Below are 20,750 nucleotides of genomic sequence, written 5' to 3'. Positions count from 1 at the left end.
ATCAAATCTCTAACCTGCAGTCAGCTGAAACTGAAGAAGTTACATGCATGAGTGATGAAATCTTTTTCCCACTGAAAACGTCACATCCAGATGAACAGAATCAACTTTTTGGGATTTCCTTACCTGGATGATTGAGCATGCATCAAGACGTTATTGATCAGTGTGTTCTAAAGCCTTATACAGATCTTTAATCAGTGATTCTACAGTAAATGTTTCAGAGGATCCGAGTGACAGTGTAACAGCTTCATTGCTGTCCACAGACTCATGCAGTTACAGAGTTTGAGATGTGATTCTGACCTCAGAGTAAATCGCCATGACCACTCATATATATACTGTAGAGGAAAAAGGTGTTTGGCTACTTCCTGATTTCCCATTTTTCTGTATGTTTATCACTATAAATGTTTCAAATCATAAGAAAAAAAAATCAAATATAAGACAATTAAACACAAAATACAGTTTTTAAATAAAGGTGTTTATTTTTACAGGGGAAAAAAATCCACATTGCTCTGTGTGAAAAAGTGTCTGTCCCCCCATGTTACAGCATGTAATGTGTGGTGTATACTGTCATCAGTAATAAACATGATGAACCTGCTGGTATCTCTGCTCTTGTTCTCACTCCCAAAGAATAACATTTTACACTAGGTAACAAATCGTCGGTATATGACGCCTCGGGAGTGAGAACGTGCTGCTCTGCTTTGTTGATCATCCCAAACAGAAAATAATATCACACCTTATTGAAGATATCTTTATCTGAACAATTGGGTTATATGTTTCAATAGGTTTCAGTCCAAAAACTTTAAACCACATATTGCTACCTGCTTAATCCTCAGTCACATTAATACCTGGCACTGCATTAGCTAGAGAAGAAAGGGGTGTGGCAGGGTGGTGTGATAAACTATGCACAAAACCTATGTGAGAGAGTTCTTCCTGTTAACAGGTGATGATGTGGTCAAGTGACCGTACACAGTAAAAAAAAATTGTGTCAATTTTGCAGACTTGCTTTTATCTCTGTTTCAGATAACATTTGGTCCCACTCAAAATTAGAGTAAAATTTACTCTATTGCCAGTGTTAACTTTTTAGTGTTAATTCCTCTCAATTTGGTGTCAAAATTAACAATGAAATGTGTAAAAATATTTAACACTGATTCACACTGTTCAGTGTAATATAATTACACTTCCTACAGCCTTTTTTACTCCAAATTTAGTTTAATAATAACACACTTTTGCGTAATAATATTTCATTTTTATTTCTCTGTAGTGTTATTTTTTATATTCTTTATATGATACTATATTACTAAATTGCTGTGATCTATCCTATGTCATGGAAATAAATACAAGCATACAGGTTTCAGTAACAGCATTTATTATCGCTCATATTACAATGTCATTTAACTAACATAACAAATCCTTACAATTCACAGTAACATACAGTGCAATGATGCTCATCAGGGAAAGCAATATGGGACCACAAAAAGAGCAGTGCAATTGACTTGTATTGGAATTTCTTTCCTCTCTGTATTGGTCACATTGTTTTGCTAGTTAATGCTTTGGTGCCACTGAGTTTTTACCATGTCTGTTTTACACCTTATTCACGCCGTTAAACCAATCCATTCTCACTCCTAACTCGTCAAATGTGTGACGCATGGTCAGGCTCCCTCTGCTTCACTTATCGACGCGCAGGGTACCCCCCTCGCATCGGGAATTGACGTGCAGGGTCCTCCTATTGAATACTATAGCGCTCCCTAAACGTTGTTTATTGACCACAAGAGATTGCCGCGGAAGAGCCTGTTGTCCGTATGTTTATATATTTCTGAAATCACATTGTAGTGACATGTACTAAACACAATAAATTATATAATTTAAACAACTACCTGAGAAACAGCAGATAAATTAATTATAGGCTATTACTTTTGTGTCGTTTATTGCATTGATGGAGGGAGTGATGTATGCTGGGTAATGGCACAGCTAGCGACTGGGTGACTTTATTCGGCTGCTTCAAATGTTATCAGTCCATACAATGAGCGTTATCAGCAGAAATCAGTCCCATAGATATGGACCATCTCCACCTGCTAGATTGTTCAGAAGGTTGTTCTCATCCATCCAGATGGAGGATCACTAACAGGAGCGTGGGAAGACTCCAGAATCCACTCTGGCTGGAATCCGGTGGATAGCAGTATTATCAGTCTCTTGTCGTCAATAAACAACATTTAGGGAGCTCTATAGTATTCAATAAGAGGACCCTGCACGTCAATTCTCGACGCGAGGGGGATACCCGGCGCGTCGATAAGTGAAGCAGAGGGAGCCTGACCATGCGTCACACATTTGACGAGTTGGGAGTGAGAACGTGTTGGTTAAACAGATGGTGGGAGCTGGGTGAGTTTATATCAGAAAATTGGGGGGAGCATTCAAACAGGAAGAACCCAGAGTTAGGGGAGAATCCCACAGTTAGCGGAATCCTTTGTTAGGGCCAAGGTTGTGAATGAGAACTGTGAAAAGCTTTTGTACTGCAACAGTTTTAAAAGAGGACCTGAACGGTTCATGGTCAGAGATGACTCTCAGTGCCCCCCTGACTGACGTCCCTCCTCATGCATGGGAAATAAAGGATGTTAGCTACCGCTCACCCCTGTCTGCAGGCTTTATTAAATGTAAACTTCCATAACACACTCCATAAGACATTTGTATGCCTTAAGGCCCGGGATAATGCAGGTTGTCGACATGAAAGACAACTAAATCTTGCTTTGTCCTGGTCAACTCATACGCATGGAAATGTTCTTGAAATAATGGAAAAGTGAGCAGCACCAGTTTCTCATGTATTATCAAAATAGACTCAATCTGGTAAAACAGAGGCATTTCAGACACTACTTTGCTTCAAATAACCAAAAGTGGGCTATAAACAATTGCATTCTGTTTAGCCCAGTTCACTTTCATAACTTGAACTCCACTGGGAACTTGGCAGTTACGGAAACTTCTTTTACCATATCTAAAGACAATATCTAAAGACAGTTTTCTTGGACCAATGTCTAACCGACTTAAGGTTGTTGAAGATGCCAAACGTATGCCATATATTTCTGGTGTTTTTTGGTGATGTTTTTAAATGGCTTGAGCTGTTTCTGTCACTAAACCGCCGAGTACCAAACTGAACCCAAGTGCAGAGGACCCAAAGCGGAGGCAGAAGAGAGGTTTTAACAGCGTTTTATTAACCAGCACAGAGATAATATTTACAATAATAATCGACCCAAGGCTTGATAATGGGGCGTGGGAACTTGGCTTGGAAGGAGGAGGATAAAACAGAGTGACAGGTCCAAGGAAGCAATGGAAGCTGGATTGGTAAGTAGGTACGCACTGGAAGAGAGGAGAGTGGTGTTAGAGTGGTAGCCAGTGAGGTGTCTTGGAGAGGGTGGATGTAATTAACTTCTTTGTCTTACTGTGCAGGTGGGAGATGGAAATGAGGTGGCGAGGCCCAGATGAGTTTGGTGGTGTGTATCGGCTGACCTGAGTGTCAGTGGTTCTGTGCGATGGCAGGAGGGCAGGCAGGTGAGGTATGGAGATATTTCTGGAGAGCAGACAGGTGAACCAGAATCCAAAGATGAGTAATTCAGAGCCGTGGAGTATCTGGGAGCAACTAGAGCACAAGATCACAAGGTAAGTAAAGTACTTGAGAATAACGAACATGAAGCATGAGGCCTGGTTACCAACATAGGGTTGCTGACGAACTGGCAAGGAAGCAGTGTCAGTAAGGAGCTTAAATCTCCAGCCTTAATGCCTCAATCAGCTCCAGGTGAGGGAGGCTGTTGGCCCTGGCCAAGGGTGGATACCAGGGAAGCTTAGACATCCAGTTGGATTTTGCACCAACTATGAAGTGCAGGCCCTATTTTCTGGATGCAGCAGTGATAGCGGACAAGAAAATGCTGCTTTGATTGTTTCTGGGGATCTTGAATGGTTTGTGGTGTTCCACAATCAAATGTTTTAAATATAAACACATACCTTGAGATAACATGGGAGAAAATACAATGTTAACTATCTGTAGTGATAAAAGAAGCAGGCCCCAATGCTGGTCAGTAGAGGTTACCAAATCTCCAAACATGAGGGGCACATTCCTCGATAAGCGCTATGTCTGAATTGTTTTCCAGTGGATGATGAGAGTCAAATCTTAAATACTGATCCATATGTGTAGGTAATGGTACACATCAACTTTTAAATGTCCCCCATTACTGATGGAAATCTCACAGTGTAAGAAGGCTAACCTGCCACTTTTCATATCCTCCCTGGTGAATTTGATGTGTTGGTCCACCAAGTTAATTTGATCCGTGAATTGTGGTACGTCCTGAGATTTGATTTTCACACAGGTGTCATCCACATACCTGAACCAATGACTTGGTGGGGTGAAACTCCTAGAGTTCCAGGAAAACTAAAATATTTTCAAGAGTGCAAAAATAGAAAGAAAGAAAGAAACAAACAAACAAAAAAAATCTACAACCACAACAGCTGGGATTTGAGGTGTTTTAAGCATGTCTGAGGCTTTTGTCTAAACCCAACAGTATGAGAGATGCATACGGCTTCCAGGTGAATATTAGCTATCCCACATTGCAATGCAGTAGTGAAACACATGACACTTCTGGACAGTGATTGAGGCAGCCGAGATCGAACATCCATAAATCTTCAGTCTAAGTGTGTAATATAAGGTTTCTCTTTGCTAGAAGTGTTATTTATTACTGCATATTACGCTTTACTAAACAAATATTGTTTACTAAACAAATATTTTGTTTTTTAGGTTGCACTCATCCAGCAGATCACACATGTATCATTCAGGTGATATTGATAATTCATGAAACATAACAAAACAAAATACTAACTCATGTTTACAGGTGAGGATTTATTTCAAATTCAGGTTTATTTACATTTGTCCAAATCACATAGATGGAACTGAAGGCAAAGATAGTCAACAGATAAAACTGAGTTTAAGAACACTTAACAAGACTGATGGATTGTTTGGACTGAGCTTAGTCAGGAGGTTACATGCTCATATTTTCTGAATGATTAAAATTACTTGTCATTTTTATTTTACTGGCATTTTAAACTGAATCTGTTTAACAGTGTAAAATAAAGTGAGCTTAAGGTTCCATGTAAACACAGCCAGGCTCACATGAATGAAGATCAGAGAGCAGAGCAGCAGCCTTAAACGACATTGTCTACACAAGCACTGATGACATCATCAACCCCAGCCAATCAGATGGACTTGTTTGCTTTGAGGATGAAGAAGGTTCCACCTGCAGCACTGAGTAAGCCGATAATCACACCGAGTCCGCAGAACACTGCAGGTCCAACACTGGGCTTAGGCTTCTCAGGTGTCTCAGGTGTCTCCACATCTGGAGGCAGAAACAGACACATGACACAGAAATCCTTCAGACTGGATTAAGTACAGCTCAACAATGTGAACCACAAACATCTGCTGAAAACTGTCAGCTGATTAACTAAAGTCAGCTGTTCAGATTAATACTGGACTTGGCTTTGTGAAATCTGCAGATAGAAACACAGAATCATGAACCTTCATATTTACACACACTTGTCTCTGTGTTTCAGTCTGTCTTCTCTGTTTAAATAAAAGTTTTTCTCACTATAGATCTTGATCAGTGGCTTTGTCAGAGCCAGATGTTCCACTGTACAGCTGTAGACGTCTCCCTGCTGTGGGATGAACTTCAGTCTGGCGATCTGGGTGAAGGTTCCGTTTTTGTTGGGATAGGGAGTGTTGATGCTGGATCCTTCAGTCGTAATCCGTCCGTTCTTGGTCCAGGAGACTTTGACAGGAGCAGGATAGAAACCAGTCACATGACAGATCAGAGTGTTATTGACTCTGAGCTCCATCTCATCTCTGGTGTAGATCATCACACCTGAAGGAGCATCTGTACACAAGCACAACTCACTCAGTTCGAGGATGGTTGAGAAATCTGGTGAGTAGAAAATCTTTTGTCTTGATGTGAGATAAATTACTCTTTCAATGAGCCTGTCAGGTCTGTCAGCATGGAAACACAACAGAGTTTGAAATCGAGAAACTTCAATGAGAATGTACATAAAATACCAAAAAGTCACGTGGCAAAAAAGGATTAAGCTGGTTTTAGAGCAGGAGTCACCACATGGGGGACCAATGTGGTGACTCTACATGTGCAATATACTAGGATATTTATAATTGAACTATTTGTTAAATTTTGTAACTTTGTTATATATTGTATTATTTAATTTTGTTTAGTCTTTTACTGTTCTCACTGTCTTGGAGAAAGTGTGACCACATCATTTCCACTGGAATTATTAAGTATTCTAATTTTGATTCATGAAACCAACCAGACACTACATCATTTATAAAATAACCTCATTAATCATGTGACACTGATGACAACATTTACATCAAAGTAAATTTGATTCCAGATTTCAGTTGATTAATGTGGATTGTATTGAGTGTTTTTATCAGTTTGTGTGTGGCTGTATGTGTTTACCACGTAGTGGAGGGAAGTCCTTTATACCCTCCCGAGTAATCTGCAGGTTCTGTCTGCAGGTATTTAAATTAGACACAGCTGTTTTATAAGCTCCAGCTCCGAAGCTGATAGGATCAATAAAAGATGGCTGAGGGGAAACTCCCATCTGTTTCTCAAAGTCTGCGTACCAAAGTTCTTCGCGATCCAGTCCAAACATGACCTCTCCATTAAAGTCTGAACATCCAATGACATGAATGTCCGTGTGTAGAGCTGAAACACATTAATGGAATTAAATTTTGATAAGCTGATCAATAACCTGATCAATAAGCTGCAAACTGTCTGTCAATTTAAAAAGAGAAACTCACCATCAGCAGAGACACAGACCACACAGGAGAGGAAGAGGAGCAGCTCCTTCATCTTCATCAGCAGCTCTCACTGATGTATAGAGTTAAACTGTGACTGTATGAAGTCTCTGAGTGAACTGACAGAAAGTGCAGCTGCAGGTGAGCTCTAACACACACACAGCCAATCACAGAGCTCACAGCTCGTGATGTGATACAGCCTCTTAGAAATAAACATTCCTGTTCTCTGTAAGTCATTCTGTAATTAAAATAACTAAATGAAAGTGACTTTATTTCTGTCATGTAGACAATGCTTTGCAAATTTTGAACTAAAACTTTTAAAATATATTTCTGTAAAATTTTCCATTTCTTAGATTATTTGTAAAAGACGAGTGATTCACGAGGTAACATGTATTCATGTGCAGCTAATATGCAGACAATGACTTTACTTAGATAACAGATCAGTTATAAAATTTGAGATGTAGTTTAAGATTAAAGAACTGAATTAAAAGTGTTTTACTCACTTCGATCATAATAAATGTTGATGTGTCTACTCTGTCCCTACCCCTTAGAACTTTATGGACTCCCATTTTCCTCCGAGATTAGACAGGTTTCTTCTTATAGTTATTAAAATAGAATGTATTTACTTTATTAAGTGTAACAATGAACATGTGTTTAGATCAAAGACTGTACATAAAAGATGGAATTAGTCACTGTGGCGTTACTGGTTCATTTGTGGAATTAACATAAACAGATGTCAGCAGAATTAGAGATTATCAGGAAGGGCATGATGAGATGATTCTGAACAGGTGTCGAAGGACAATGCCACCTGGGACTAGAGAAATAATTTCAAAGAAAGATAGAGATAAGCAAATGAAGCCAAAAGCCCAAGACTTGGCTTCATTTGCAAGGCAAAAGTCTTGGGATTTTGCTTTACAAATTAGCTTTTCACTTACTTCCATGCATCAGGCCCTGATGAGTCACCACTGCTAACTGTGGAAGAAATTCTGGATCAATTGATAGGCTCAGACAGTAAAAAAAGATGGAACATGCATGGCTTTTTTGGAAAGGTTGCATGAGAAAGCCTCCTCTCTTTAATAATGAGTAGCATCTGAAAAATGATATGGTGTAATAGAGTTATGTGAAACAGTATTTACCCCTTACTCATTTCTTCTCTTGCATATTTGTCACATTTAGATGTTTCATATCATTAAAAACATACACTTTAAAAAAATAACCCTAGTAAGAAAAAAGTGCAGTTTTTAAATTATATTGAATTTATTAAGAAAAAGCTTCAGTTTCAATGTCACACCCAGGCCTCATCACTGCCAGACCTGCTGAAATCCATTAATCCATCCAAACACCCACCTTTCTCATCTATATAGTTTCTCCCAGTTCTGCAAGCTGTTCATTCTCGTGTATGTGCCCCACCCTCCCTCCCTCCATGTTTTCAATACTTTAACTTCTTCACTTCTATTTAGTGCATGGAGATCTGCAAGGCCCGGGAGCCACCGCCAGTCCCCTTAGAGGCCTTCCCCAAACCGCAGCTCAATTCATGTCCAAGCATTCACCTTTACCTACTAAAACGCTGTCAAACCTAACATGAGGATGTGGGCCCAGCTAGTGAAACAGAATCTGTTTGACAAAGTGAAGCAGTATAAATATCTCAAAACCTCAGCACATTATGTCATAATATAAAGAATCAACTGAGAAACAAGGTTAGTGACATCTATCACTCTGAAAGGGTTTCTAAGGCTCAATGACAGCCATCATCCACTTAAGTAGAAAACCTGGAACAGTGCTGGAACTTTCCAAGAGTTGTCGGCCTACCAAAATTACTCCTAGAGCGCAGCTATGACTCAGCCAGGAGTTTACAGAAGAACCCAGGACAACATCTAAGTGCCTGCAGGCCTCACTGGGTTCAGTTCAGGTCAGAGAGACAAAGAGTGTCTACTTTATTTTCCCATGACTGTATTAACTAGCATTAACAGTGACAACTACTTTCTACAGTAACAAGCAACATGGAGGCTGTTAAGCAGCTTTCATAAAAATACAACATGGCTATTCAACTATGTTTTCCAATACTGGTAGGATCATCACATTATACAGATACTTGGGTCTACAGTTAACACACTGCTCTTTTTTAGCTGTTTGACTACATGAAAAATGCTAATGAAGCACCAGGAAGTTGACTGCAGTTTCCTTAATCAGTTAAACCCCAATGGATTTTCTGAGGTTCCTGCTCGAAAATTATATTCCTGAAATGAAAAGAGTACTTCTCTGTAATACTCATTCTGTAATTCATTTCAGTTTTCTGTGGTTACACAGTTCCTTGAACCTAAACAATGTAAGCACGTTACAATGTTTTGGCACTGTTTACTTGATGTGGATTTCCTTGCAGAGTGGAATCAGTTGGGTTAGGTTTTATTTCAAAGGTAGTCAATGTGACCAATGTTTGAGAAACGTGGTAAGATGGAGGATTTTTTTTTTTTTTTTTTTTTTTTTTTTTTTTTTTTTTTTAATTTGTTCATTTCAGGCACAACAATAAAGTTGAACATAAAGTGCACAAAAAACAAAAACAAACAACAAAATGTACCTGAAAAGGAGTGGGATGAAGAAAACTTATTAAATCCCACCCCTATATTCACTTATCAACAGAAACAATAAACTTCCCGCAGCTACGCCCAAGCAAAACAAATAGAACCTTCATAACTGAATACAGAATATATTAATTATAAATTGCGTTACCACAGGTAACAGGCAATAATAATTACAAGTAACAAACACACATACATATACATACATACATATATATCTACACACACATGTACATATATATACATACATACACACAAACTTTTTTTTTTTTTTTTTTTTTTTTTTTTTCCCCCTTGGAATCCATACCAGCAATGGTAAGAGAACAGACATTTCAGAGCACACTAACACCATCATTGATTATACTGTGACCAGACCAACTGTTTGTAGAGAAATTTAAATCTATGAATATTTTTGCATTGTTTCAGTTGTAAACTCAGACTGTTCCAGATTTTCACACCACATACAGACACACAAAAACCTTTACGGGTTGTTCGACGTTTATCTGACTAAATGAGATAAAACAGTAACACGGGTCAAACAAGTTGTTAATTATTCTTTTCCCAATAGTTTTAACTTGGTATGTTTCAAATCAGCAGGGAGGAGAGGTTTTTCAAGTGAGATTAATAACATTTTATAGTTATGCTTTGAAGTTACCATATCCTTGTGAGTTTTGTCTTTACTGATGTATTTTCTTTATGTTTCAATGATTTCAAAAAGTTCTAAATTTCTATCGATCGCCTTTTACACTGATGATTGTCTGATATAATTGTACAAAATTTATACAAAGCTCCTCAGATACCCCTGAAACTGCTGACCAAAAAGAAACACTAAAAATACATCACAGTCAGGATTCACAAACTCTTCATTCAACTATCCAAATGAATCAAGGACAATTTGGTCACATTTCACAGCATTTCACTAACACTACAGAAGAAATATGATTCAGGACAAAATTAATTAAAGCATATTCACTGAATTTTGTTTTAGCACCGCAATTACTTTTTACTTAATTTTTAAGAGTAAAACAGTCAAACTTTGATTGAACATTTATAGATGAGTTCAGCTATTCACAGTCTGTGAAAGACTGCACTAATCTGAACAATGCTAATGAAGCACCAGGAAGTTGACTGCAGTTCACTTTATTTATTTCCTTTTTCTGTGGTCACACAGTTTCTCCAGCCTACACAATGTAAGCACGCTATATCCCACATCATTTTAATTCAGTCTAAAATCTAACTAGTGTACAACATTAGACATCAGTCAACCTTACATTTATACTTTTCTCATCATCAGTAACACAGGACACAAAACGATGCTTCTTGTTCTGAGCTGGGATAGGCTCCCTCCACTTCACAACCCTGAACTGTACAAGCAGAGAAGGGATATAAACATACTGGTCTTTTTGAAAGCAAGAAAAAAAAAAGGTCAGCACATGATTAAAGTTGTTGATAGCTCACCATCTTATTGTCTTATTTTATGATGATCACTGGGGGCAGTCTGACTGAACTTCCTGGTTTTCAGTCCTCTGAATGTGTTATGTAAACAGCAACAACATCTTCATCAACATCTAAGTCAAATGATAAAAAAACAATGTGATGGTGATTGTATACTGTGGTGAAAATAAGATGTAAAGCAGTTTATTCCTTGGCTGAATCATAATACTTTATTAATCCCAGGGAAAGTAAAGTAATGAACAATTAAAAACGAAATAATCCAGTATATTACAAAATATTACAAATTTGAGGACTTGACATTTTGTTACATTATACAAATTCGTCATTCGCTCTCTGCACACAACAAGCTCTCAGCATGCGTCAAACCAGTTTCCTGTCAAGAATTCATGGTGATAATTTCTGCCTTACTTGCTCTGTTATAACACACCTTTGTACCGTTGTGTACAGTGTTGTCGACTGCTGTTTTTTTCCCCCAAAAATGACCTCCGATAAGAAAGGCTAATCTCGGCTATTCAATACCGAAGAAATTTCAACTTTTATGAATTTAAATTGCAAAACTCTTAGCTATGTCTTTGATAAAACCTCTGTAACTTTGCTCTGCTTCACTTTAGCAGCATCAGTTTTTTTAAAGGTAACGTTCATGTGTTGATTCATGGTTTTCTCCCATTTTTGATCTACCTGGAGCATATTTTCAAGGTGGTAATATGCTATGAAACACCAGGCCAGGAAAATCTTCATATTTTTCTGTGTTTTATCGTCAGTTACTTTGACACAAAGACATCTGCTGCGATAGCTGCACCTCTGAAGAAATCTCACAAATGTCAGCTTTGTTTTTATACCTAGGTAGATAACACTGAGGTTGTAATTGGAGAGATACAGTCAATTCACTTTGAGCATGTCATTTTCCAGCAGGAACCTCAAAAGCCCTGGGGCTCTACATGTCCAATGAATCGAATCAAATCAAATCAAATCAAATCAAATCAAATCGGGACCTTTTGAATCAGAATTGAATCAGTTGGAGAAATTAGTGACAATACCCAGCTCTAATTATAACTGCTCACTCTGCACAGCTAAATCTACAGCTTCTGTTTAATATCATGTGACAGTGCTGTGTGTTGTTTTTTGTTGGAATGGGACAGTAGAGAAACAAGTTGGACACAGGCGTTCAATATTGTCTCGGACGGCGTAGTTTTTTTAGACACCTGGACACAAACTGCTCCAACTCTACCGCTGCACTGAGTGCAAAAATAGTTGCTTGAGGGGTCAAATTTACCAAAGCGGCTAACTCCAGTCTAGTGTACAATAAGATTAAAAAAACTGATCCTCACACAGAACTGTCTGTGAGGTTGACATGATTGTCATCAGTAAAGTGAACATGGAGCAAATTTCATCTTTTGAATGAAAAGTGACAGTTTGATAAAGTTTCCTTTTGAATGAACAGACTTCCATGAAGTTCATGATTTTGTGGATCATGTCTCATTATTCTGTCCATCATGTTATTAAAGTGAACTCCAACAGTATCATTTATAATGTTGATCAAACCGTTTCCACTGATTGATGACATTTTCTGACATCTATTATTAGATGAGTAGAAATCCTGTTTTCTATTCCGACAGTAAATGAATGAAAAGCAGCAGAGAAGCAGCAGAGCTGCTGTCAGTCCACAGTAGAGGCCGATCCTTCCTCGTCTCTCTGTGTTTGATGTCTCAGGTTTTCTCTCAGGTTCAGGACAATCCCTCACTGCTGCAGAGACACAAACATCTGAGTCTCTCACATTCATTAAAAACAATTACACTAACAACACATCAGTATAAGTTGCATTGGTAATGAAGGTGCTGAAATCAGTTTGTAAGTATTTGTTGTTAATTTGGACATTGACAGGAAAAATCATCCATGCAACGATCTACAAAACATTAACTCAGAAATAATCCTATGAAACAACTGAAACAACTTTCCTATGTTTAAAAGTGCACCACATCACATACTCTGAGACACCCACTCAACTGACGTTGAGTCGACATCTTCCATACTCTGTGTTGACAGAGAGTCTGGACAGTTGAAATCTGATTCGTCCTTCTCTGAGGGCGTCTTTGTCACTCTGGACTCGTCCTGACAACTTTTCATTCTGAGACTCTGACACCTCAACACCTTCATGAACACGATACAGGACAAAGTGTTTATGACAAGCTATAAAGCAACAAATGTTGGAAAGAGATTTAGTGGTTGCATCATGAGCACGATACAGAATGAAATCTATATCCTCAGCTATCTTGTAACAGTAGATAATATTAGTTTTGTTGGATCTGTCAGGTTTGGTGGTGAACATCCACTCTAGTGTGATGTTGTGGTTCTCCTGGAGGTCTCCCGGAGGAGGTCTGTGTCATGTTTCTCAGCATGTGATTGTGTTTATTTGTTAAAATAGTGCACAGCCACTCAGTGGCAGTCTTTTCAGCCCGACTCTCTACAGCTCAAGTATTCCTCTGCTCGCCCCTCAGGCTCCAACAACCTGCTAAAACAGGGAGAGCATAATCACCAGATTGGTCCCAGCTGCCCTGCCAGCCTCCCTGGCACTGCCCCCTGAACCCACAGCATTTTACACGTAACGTAAATTTTTCCTTTTCATGAAGGAAAAACTTCCCAAACTGATTGACTGATGGCAGGAGAAATAAGCAGAGTGAAGTAAGTGTTTCCTGCTCATCTCTCTCAGCTTTTCAGTCTCACTGTACAATGACTTCAGTTTACTAACACTTACTGTATACTGGGACAGCCTTCTACTGATAAATGGAGATAAGTCAGTGTTGTAAAATAATTTGAATGTGGATTATTCAGTTCAGTTCAGTTCAATTCAATACTTTGTCCCACAAGCGGAAAATCTTTTAGCAGCAAGGGCAACAATACAAGTAAACAAAACAATAATAAAAACCCATAAGACCGTTATTTGCCATTAAGGAGATGAGATGCGGTGGGGATAAAGGAAACCTGGAGTCTTAGAGTTCATTTCTATAAATATATAACAAATAATGATATAAACTATGACTACACTACAGCACAGTTTTAGCTGAACAGTAGAAACATTAAAGCTCCTCCGTGTGTAACAGCTAAAGCTACAGTGCAACATAAAAACTGGTCAGAAGTCCTTCAGGATGAATCGTGATGTCAAGCTGAACACAGTTGGAGAAATCTCCTGTCTGATGCTTCACTGGTGGCCCTTGACTGTAAGCAAAGACATTTAAATCAAACCAAACTGTGACTTTTGGACAGACTTTTGGTCTTCTTCAAAGGTACTCTGAAATGACGGCCAGAGGGCAACAAATCAAACTCACTGTGAAGTGGATGATTAAAACAATTAACAATAGAATGAGCTTTCCACAGCACATGTTTGTTATAAATGACCAAAAGTCCATCTTACCAATGCCCTTCTGGCAGTTTTTACCAAAAGTCCTAACTGATTCTTGTTCTTCAGAGTTATGTTACAAAACCAAACAGCAATACAGGAAGAAATAACAGATTCAATAAAACTTCTGTAAAACAAGGACAACGTTTCAGATGAGACATTCAAACATCTCATTTTCCTTTGCTGTACTTCTTTGTACAGCCTTGCAAAGTTATGCTGACTAACTCTCTCCACCATTAAAAATAAATAAATAATAAAGATGAATTAGACTGAAAAGTCTGATTTTTTGCCACATTTTCTTTATGAGCTCTCCAGACACACACACACTGAGAAGTCAGTGGTCTGTTTTCAGAGAAAATTCAGTTCCTCCTTTTACTTCTAACTCCTAATCTGACTGAATCTGCTTTTTGGGCATTGTTCTCCACCTTTAAAGAACCACAGATGTGTCATGTGAACTTTAAATGTTTAAGGAGGTGATGCTGGATGAGACAGAGTGAGAGAGAGAGGAGCAGACTAACTAGTTTAATTCGAGAAACTAATTTATTTGCAGGAGAATTAATGAAGACTTCATAACAAAGCTGAAGGCCTTTGGTGTCTGATCATGCACAGGGTGTTGGGGTTAATGTTGTTTCGAGGAGTTTTGTAATCTGTTTCTCAGTTCCCCCTAAGATAGAAGTTGTGTGTGTCATGGCTACTCTTTATAAACGTCTCTGTAATGCGAGTGTTTTCTGTGTTATCCAGCTGTCAGGGTGCTAGGTTTTCATTTGTTTTAAGTTTAAGCATCAGGACATTTATTTCTTTCATTGAACTCAGAATCTGTCTCCACTGATTATTTGTGTCCTGCAAGCAGCATCTTGAAACCCGAGTTGGACCATCATGTCTCATCATATGTTCCAGCTATCAGAGTTGCCATCATGTAGTTCAAAGTTCAGACTGGATTAAAAACAAGAACAAAAGTGAAGCATCAGGAACAAACATGAGATTACTCCAACCGTCCAATCAGAGAAGCAGAAAACTGACGCTCGTGTTCAGCTCAACATCACGATTTATCCTGCAGGACTTCTCTCTGACATTTTTTAGGTTCCCTCTGAGCAGCTTGTGCCATCTACTGATATGTTTGAGTATTGCACTGGTGGGTGTAATAATAAGGGGAGTGCAATGAAGCTGGTGCTGTAATACATTTTTAAAGACACACACAGCAGCGACAAATTGCTGGTATCTATTTTTCAGGAGTCATTTACAGAATGAACTGCATTTTCATTTAAACATTTATTTCTTTTTGCACATTTTTAAACATCAATAGCAGGTAATATGGGAAATATTTCACATTTCTAAATCTATGACATAGATATACTTATAGAAATGAACTCTTGAAATGTAACAAATAATGATATAAACTAAAAGAGTTGCGTGGGGGGGGGTATAAAAGACGAGCTGAGATGTCCCAAGGGCAGAGCTGGCATGACTGAACTGTTATGCTTGATGTGTGTTGGCTGTCCTGTGTCCATGCAGTAATAAGTAGCTTGACCACAGCTCTGACCATGCTGGAGACTTCTTTTTAATACACAGAAAATTCCACGACACGGGCCACGAAGTTTTTATCTCTTCAAGCAGTGAAGATTATTTGAATCTGAATGACTTTTACATGTATACACGTGTCAGAACTGCAAATGCAGATGGGACGCATTTGACTAGTGATGCAAATGTTACGTAAGGCCCAAAACGGCCTCCATACAAGCAAGTAGTAGCTCTAATATTGACCAGTAAAGAACCACCACAGACATACTGCAATGGGGTACACAAGATTTATTTTTTTGCTCAGAGTCAAACTACTGGCTGAAGACAACTCTGGCCAGGAATCCAAGGCCCAAAGCCACCATGGTCAGGGTTGTTAGCCTTTTCAGGCCAGGCGTCAATCGAGGTTGGGTCTCCACATCAAATCCCGGGGCTTCCACTTTCGAGCTGAAACTTCCCTACAACTTGTCCAGTTTCCTTTTCATGGGTACAGAGAGTCTCCAATCCAGTGTTTTTCCTCCCAGCAGATCCACACAAATCCCAATTAAAATGAGTCCTCACTCCAACATCCTCAGATTATTTTAAAAGCAAAACCAGGCCAGGTTAAAAATCTTTTCCTTTAAAATGTGCACACTTCATCCTGGAGTCTCCGAGGCTTCCCTGCGGCACCAGTGTCCTACTAAAAAAAAAAAAAAAACCCCAACAACCCCCCTTCCTGTTTCCTCTCCCCTTTATAGAGAAGGGTTCCAGTCCTCCCCAATCAGCTGCTCCCTGTACTCAACTCCAAATAGCTGGCAGCTGGACTAGAGTAGAATCTCCACTCCCACATGGGTGTGGCCCACACCTCACACCAAACACAAAGAAACACCAAAGCATGCAATTAATACAAAAAAAAAAAAAAACTAAAGTAATGCCAACCAAAAAGTTTAGTGTGGGATTCTCTCCATCCTTTTCCACCATGCTATACTCCGCAACACAAATGATGGCTTCATAAATTATCACGCTTTTGTATCAGATTGATATAACTCTGAGACAAACTTATAACTCAATCATCGTACATATATCCATATAATTATAATCAAATGTTTAAGCAAGGCCAAGAATTTTAGATTTAGTAGCGAGTGTAGTGATTTGATAGCGATTTGTTTTTTCAAGAAAAACTTTTGCTTAATGGTGTTGACTGGGGTCTAAAATTTGTGTGGTTGAAAGATGAATTTTCTTTCATGACCGCATTAAGATAATGTCAGCAAGCTTGTTTATTAAAAAAGGTTAGCATATCACCTACTGTCATGTTTGCACAAAAAAAAAAGAACATTAAAAAAACTACACCATCATTTCGTATTCAGGGAGACAAGTTCAGCGTAACTTCTGCACACAACATTGTGTTTTTTTTCTATATCATACATAAAAAGTAATATCAAGTTGAGACTAATTAATATATATGTGCTGATCTTGTTTGTTATAATGCTATATGGTTTGTCATTTTGTTAACAAAATAAAACCTATTTCTGTATGTTTTGAAAACAACTTTGATTTATGTAACAATGATAATAAAAGATAATACATGAGAACATAAATTTCATATTTATTTTCATTTTAGTAAAAACATTTAGCAAGAACACAAAATGTTTATCTCAAACACCAACAATAAAATTTCTTTAAAAAAATGAGTTCAACTAGTAAGTAAGCAGCACCAGCAGCAGCACCAGAGTGGGCAGCAGCGGCAGCACCACCACCACAACCAGCGGCACTGGCAGCAGCGGCAGCACCACCACAACCAGCAGCACCACCACCACCAGCAGCAGCAGCACCAGTGTCAGCAGCAGAATGACAATTTGCAGCAACACAGTATATGTAGCAGCAATATTCAAACAACTATACGGACCATTTCCATCAGCTTTAATACAACCAGCAAAAGAAACATCATAGTTACACTGGGCTGCAGGGTAAGGCCTCCAAAAATATGTAGATGAAAACCATCTGCAGTGGTCATCTAATCTTGCTGCCAGTTTTGCTCCTTCTTGCCTTAAATATATCTATATCCATTCTGTGGACTTCTCTCTGAAAGGTTATTAGCAGGTTGACCAGACCCATCACTGTATTTTATTTGGTGGTTCTGAAGACTTTTTTAAATTATAAATTTATGGTTTGCATTCAAAACCTATCATTAAATTTGCTGTCTGTCTCCAACACGACAAGAGAGAGCATATTTCTAGAAAGAGAGAGCATATTTCTCCTGTTTTGGCTTCCCTTCATTGGCTTCCTGTTAAATCCAGAATTGATTTCAAAATCCTGCTCCTCACATACAAGGTCTTAAATAATCAGGCCCCATCTTATCTTAATGACCTTGTAGTACCATATCACCCTATTAGAGCACTTCGCTCTTGCACTGCAGGCCTACTTGTTGTTCCTAGAGTATTTAAAAGTAGAATGGGAGGCAGAGCCTTCAGTTTTCAGGCCCCTCTTCTGTGGAACCAACTTCCAGTTTGGATTCGGGAGACAGACACTATCTCTACTTTCAAGATTAGGCTTAAAACTTTCCTTTTTGCTAAAGCATATAGTTAGGGCTGGTTCAGGTGACCCTGAATCCTCCCTTAGTTATGCTGCAATAGACGTAGGCTGCCGGGGATTCCCATGATGCATTGAGTTTTTCCCTTCCAGTCACCTTTCTCACTCACTATGTGCTAATAGACCTCTCTGCATCGAATCATATCTGTTATTAATCTCTGTCTCTCTTCCACAGCATGTCTTTCATCCTGTTTTCCTTCTTTCACCCCAACCGGTCGCAGCAGATGGCCGCCCCTCCCTGAGCCTGGTTCTGCCGGAGGTTTCTTCCTGTTAAAAGGGAGTTTTTCCTTCCCACTGTCGCCAAAGTGCTTGCTCATAGGGGGTCATATGATTGTTGGGTTTTTCTCTGTATTTATTATTGTGCTATCTACTGTACAATATAAAGCGCCTTGAGGCGACTTTTGTTGTGATTTGGCGCTATATAAATAAAATTGAATTGAATTGAATTGAAGAGTCTACTGATTGAACCAGTTGTAATAGAAGTTCTGAAATAATTGGTTGATCTCTTAGGTAAATAACTATAGTCTTAATTTCTTCAATTTTTCTCTGCAGTTGCTCATTAAGCCTGGATTTGTTACAATTTGTGATGTGATTTTTTGCTGTTTGTTTTTTGTTGTTGAATAAACACAAGCTCACCAGTAGCAAAATAATTCATACTGTGTCATACACTTCTATGATTTTTGCATCAGTAATTTCTTGAGCCTCGGGTGAATCATTCTGTCTAAGACACGATGGCACTGTGGGAAATGTTTCACCGCAACTATGTGCTTCAAAGACAGGAACTGGAATAAGATGGCTCACACTGACAGGTGTACTTGCCTGCACAGTCATCAACTGCCCGTTATAAAAAATATATTTAAAAGTTTTTTGCTTGCTGCGTCTTCTCTTCCTCTGTTTGCCGTGCAACAGATTTTCTTTGTCATTGTCGGAAATCACTACTGTAAATCAAACTCAACTTTAGTTCAAGGCGTTAGTGTATCAAATATCACACTGGATTATTTGACTTACCATTTAGGAAAAGGTTCAGCTCTTGAAAAATTTCAGTTTTGCGCAGGCCTTTCAATGTTTCACCTTGCAGAGATTATGCTAAAAAAATGTTTTAAAATAAAAATTAACACCACAACAGCAACTTAAAAAACACAGACACACACAGAGAGATCATTGTGAAGTTGCTGGAGGAATGTTCTCTGAAGATGGAACAGGGCCTACAAATCACATGTTTGGTGGAGAAAAAAAAAAAGAAGCTTTTTACTAATATGGAAATAACAGTAGAAATAAAAATTAAAACCAACCAAGCAAGCAAACAAAATGAGAGCTCTACTTACTGAAGGCCATGTTTCTGTGAATTTAACTAAATGGGTGTAGCAAAGAACATTACTGACAAACGACAGGAAAGAACAATAAAGCTCTTTTTCTCTAAACATTTGGATCCCTAAAATATTCCGTTTAGTTAACAAGAACATGACCGAGCAAACGTGACAGGGGGCTGGGGGGTGGGTGATGTCCTTACATGTTCATATGATCTTTTAAACTTGCATTTCTGTTGTCATCATGTCATGTTAAGATTTGACATGTAAACTAACCCTTTAAGGCGCACCATAGAGCCAATTCCACCAGAGCTTATCTTTATCTTTTTTTAAAAATTTTTTAACATGCTGTAGAGCCATTTTTGGGAGCATTTCAAGTTGCTACATAAATGCAACCATTATATCCCAAATTTTAATAATATGTGTGCATCAAGTCCATAGTAACTACACAAATAATTAAAAAAAAAAAAGTGCAATAAACTCAATTAAAAAAACACAAAAAGAAAACAACACAACATATTTCTAGTTAAAGAAATTTTGGAGGCATATCCCTCAAAACTGTACATGCAAAAAGTTGCACAAAATAGTTTCCAAACACAGGAAATTTCTTTTGAGTATGGGCAGAAATCTGTGCCATCAGAAACTGAATTTGAATGAGTTAAATTTGAATTTGAATTGCTCGGATTGAATCTGAATTGTAACTTGAATAAATGCTTTTAAAAACTGAATATGAATTAGCCTAATTTGAAATTCAATTTATTGGTTTGAAAATGATCATCACTAAATTGAAATAGAATTTTATATTTTGAAAATGAATTCATTTGCTTTGAAACCGTATTTTATCCTTTAAAAATTTAGCTCTCGAATAATTTCAAACTCACTTCTCACCATTCAGTTTCAGTTCTACAATTCAGTTTTTTGGGACTTACATCCGGTTCCGGTTCAAGAGTAATCGAGTAGTAATGCTGCACTAATGAATTAGACTAACTATTCACTTTAGCTAAAGTTATTAAGTTAGCTAAAGAGTTGGGATGCTGTGTAAGACATAAATAAAGCTAAAATACAAAGGTTTGGACAGCGTTTTGCATGTTTCCCTACTGTAGGGG

General features: G+C 38.2%; 2 protein-coding genes and 1 long non-coding RNA gene across 3 annotated transcripts in view; 1 reads left to right on the top strand and 2 right to left on the bottom strand.

Moving 5' to 3' along the window:
- LOC109198941 (polymeric immunoglobulin receptor) overlaps positions 1-20,750 on the top strand; it is a 204,059-nt gene that overhangs the window by 162,180 nt on the left and 21,129 nt on the right. The window lies entirely within an intron of this gene.
- The window catches only part of LOC109198969 (uncharacterized), a 140,314-nt gene that overhangs the window by 113,518 nt on the left and 6,046 nt on the right, over positions 1-20,750 (bottom strand). The gene's annotated exons all lie outside the window — the stretch shown is intronic.
- Positions 4,854-8,575, bottom strand: LOC100705515 (RLA class II histocompatibility antigen, DP alpha-1 chain). The gene is made up of 4 exons (XM_013274953.3): positions 6,833-8,575; positions 6,489-6,737; positions 5,616-5,900; positions 4,854-5,366 (listed from the first exon to the last, which is right to left on the bottom strand). The coding sequence occupies exons 1-4, from the start codon at positions 6,888-6,890 to the stop codon at positions 5,227-5,229; spliced, it is 732 nt and encodes a 243-aa protein (XP_013130407.2). The 5' UTR covers positions 6,891-8,575; the 3' UTR covers positions 4,854-5,226.

The sequence above is a fragment of the Oreochromis niloticus genome, linkage group LG3 (genome assembly GCF_001858045.2).
Source record: "Oreochromis niloticus isolate F11D_XX linkage group LG3, O_niloticus_UMD_NMBU, whole genome shotgun sequence".
Taxonomy (NCBI): domain Eukaryota; kingdom Metazoa; phylum Chordata; class Actinopteri; order Cichliformes; family Cichlidae; genus Oreochromis; species Oreochromis niloticus.
This window is presented reverse-complemented; position numbering and strand designations above follow the sequence as displayed.